The sequence below is a fragment of the Myotis brandtii genome, unplaced genomic scaffold (assembly GCF_000412655.1).
Source record: "Myotis brandtii unplaced genomic scaffold, ASM41265v1 scaffold207, whole genome shotgun sequence".
Taxonomy (NCBI): Eukaryota; Metazoa; Chordata; class Mammalia; order Chiroptera; family Vespertilionidae; genus Myotis; species Myotis brandtii.
This window is the reverse complement of record NW_005357736.1, coordinates 437,476-439,835: the sequence shown is the minus strand read 5'-3', so window position 1 is coordinate 439,835 and position 2,360 is coordinate 437,476. Positions and strand designations below refer to the sequence as shown.

At 63.6% G+C, this 2,360-nt stretch overlaps 1 protein-coding gene across 1 annotated transcript in view; it reads right to left on the bottom strand.

Annotated features, from left to right (window-relative positions):
* Positions 1-2,345, bottom strand: part of LOC102257913 (WD repeat-containing protein 6) — a 9,671-nt gene extending 7,326 nt beyond the window's left edge. Inside the window, 5 exon segments of the mRNA XM_014538983.1 lie at positions 3-73; positions 513-636; positions 780-870; positions 1,176-1,484; positions 2,239-2,345. Coding sequence (XP_014394469.1) covers positions 3-73; positions 513-636; positions 780-870; positions 1,176-1,484; positions 2,239-2,345 — 702 coding nt within the window.
* Between the last annotated feature and the right edge of the window lie 15 nt (positions 2,346-2,360).

The window sequence follows — 2,360 nt, the reverse complement described above, 5'->3', positions numbered from 1 at the left end:
GCGATCCACTTAGTGCCACGAGTGACCAGGCAGCCCCCGTGCAGCGAGTAGTCGTCCACGTCGCCCACCCAGCCTAGGAGAGGGGCCTGGTGTGAGCCAGGGAGGGGGCCCGGGGCACCAGGCTGGGCTGCCCTGGGCTTGGCCGGGGACACGGCCCCGCTGTGCGCACCTCCCTCCCGTGGCAAACATCCGGCCCCGCCACCGTGGGGGCTCAGCACCTCTCACCAGCTATTGCTTCGTCCCCGCCACGGCCCTGGGAACCCAGCTGTCCAGCCGAGCCTGTCCCGAGCCCTGCCCAGCCTGGGTGGGTAAGGGATGCGTCCCCAGTCCCAGCGAGCTGAGGGCTAGGGCGCCGGGGAGTCCCAGGGGTCGGGGTAACCCAGGAAGCGGCCCCAGAGCCACTGAGGATGGTTCGGGGAGGCACTAGGGCCAGAAACTGCCCACCAGGGCGGCGCTGGGGCGGGTACAGGGAGCTTCCCTCCGGGGGCAGCCCTGCCCTCGAAGGCCCTCACCTTGCCCGTCAGGCAGGTAGTTGTACCAGAAGACTGCTGTGCCCTGCTGGGGTTTGACACGGAGGTTGCCCTTGTCACAGTGTCTCCGAGTGTCCCGGAGGTCGACGTCGTCCTGAATCAGACTCTGTGGGCAGGAGGGCGGTGAGGTTCTCAGCTGCCCCCACTGACTGGCCAGGAGCCAGGCCAGGTGGCCAGAGGGAAACCAGGTGTAGAGGGCGGTGCCACGTGTGCCCAACGCCCGCCCGGGCAGCAGCCTGGTGGGCTTACCATTTCATCGTAGGTTCTGTTGTCTGCGACAGGGAAGACAGTCTCTCCCCCGCTGGTGACGTTGTTCAGGTAGAACAGCACGGTCATGTAGCTGTAAGGCAGGGGCGCTGAGCAGTGCCCGCCGAGGGCAGGGTGAGCTGCCCAGGCTCCCACGGGCCAGAGGGCAGGGCAGGACCAAGGCGTCCCCAGCCCATTCTCCCCACAAACCTAGTCTCCTTCTATGTCTTAAAGTTTTTGGCAGCCAAGATCCCAGGTGCACTTAGATCCCAGGGCCCCAGCCAAGGCCAGCTGGGGAGGCAGGCTCAGCACCCAGGGAGCGGCAGAAAGAGCCGGGGTTCTAGCCTTTCCCCCCCTTGCCTCACAGCCCTGGGGACCAGTTTCAGTGTCTGCGGGTACCTCAGTCTGGCCACCCCTTTCCTGACACTGGGCGTGTCCGTGACCAGGTAGCCCAGGGCCTGCCCACAGGGCAGGTGAGTCTGGTCTGGGCGTCCAGGCAGCCCCCAGGGGGGAGGTACTTGCCGGCAGGAGGTCTCGAAGGGCACCGACTCGTTCGCCACCAGCTTGGTGTGGGAGCAGATGGTCTCTGGGTACACAGGCCCGCTGTCCACGTGGGCATGGTAGTGGCCGCCCTCTCCGTACCGCACGACCTGCATGGGCTCGCTGAGCTCCACGATCTCTGCTGGCAGGCGGGTGAGGCGCAGCACCCTGGTGGCAGCAGGCATTCAGCTGGGCAGCCTCATGCAAGGTGGCACCCTGACAGCCGGCTGGTGTGGGCCCTGGGCCTGCCACAGCGCTGCCCCTGCACACCTCCCCTGGGAGCCCCGTAAGCCACCCCGGACCGGCCCTATAGGAGCAGGAAGAGGTTATCATGATGCCAGAGACACCCACTGCGGGGGAAAGATGAGATTTCTACTAAATTAGGTGGGGGGCACTCCCCCCAGGAGGAAGGTTATCTAAAACCCCACAGGGGCCCTGGCTGGTGTGGCTCAGTGGATAGAGTGTCGGCCTGCAGACTGAAGGGTCCCAGGTTCGAGTCCAGCCAAGGGCACACGCCCAGGTTGCGGGCTCAATCCCCAGTAGGGGGCGTGCAGGAGGCAGCTGATCATTGATTCTCATCACTGATGTTTCTGTCTCTTCTCCCTTCCTCTCTCTGAAATCAATTAAAAAATATTTAACAATAAAAAGTAAAAAAATAAAACCCCTGCAGAGCATCCTGTGCACAGAGATGACGGGCCATTTCTCTAATCAGCAGGAAACAGCCATGCAATCTCTTTCTAATCCCAGATGCAGTGTGCCCACAGTAAGGGCTGGTTCGCCTTTGCTAACTGCCGGTCTTTCGATGGGTCCCCATCCGGGTCTAACAAGCGGAACTCAATCCTGAGTCGGCTTCTCAGTTCTGTCCTCTCCTCCCAGCCAAGGACCGTGCGGCCTGGCACCGGGAGGACCGCTGGGCGCTCACCTCTGGCGGATGGCCCGCATGACCTGGTGGGCGCCTTCCCCCTGGTACAGCCACGTGTGGTGGCTGTTGCGCACCAGCTCGCTGGACTCCGCCTTGTGCCTCCTCATGTACTTGTGGAAGTC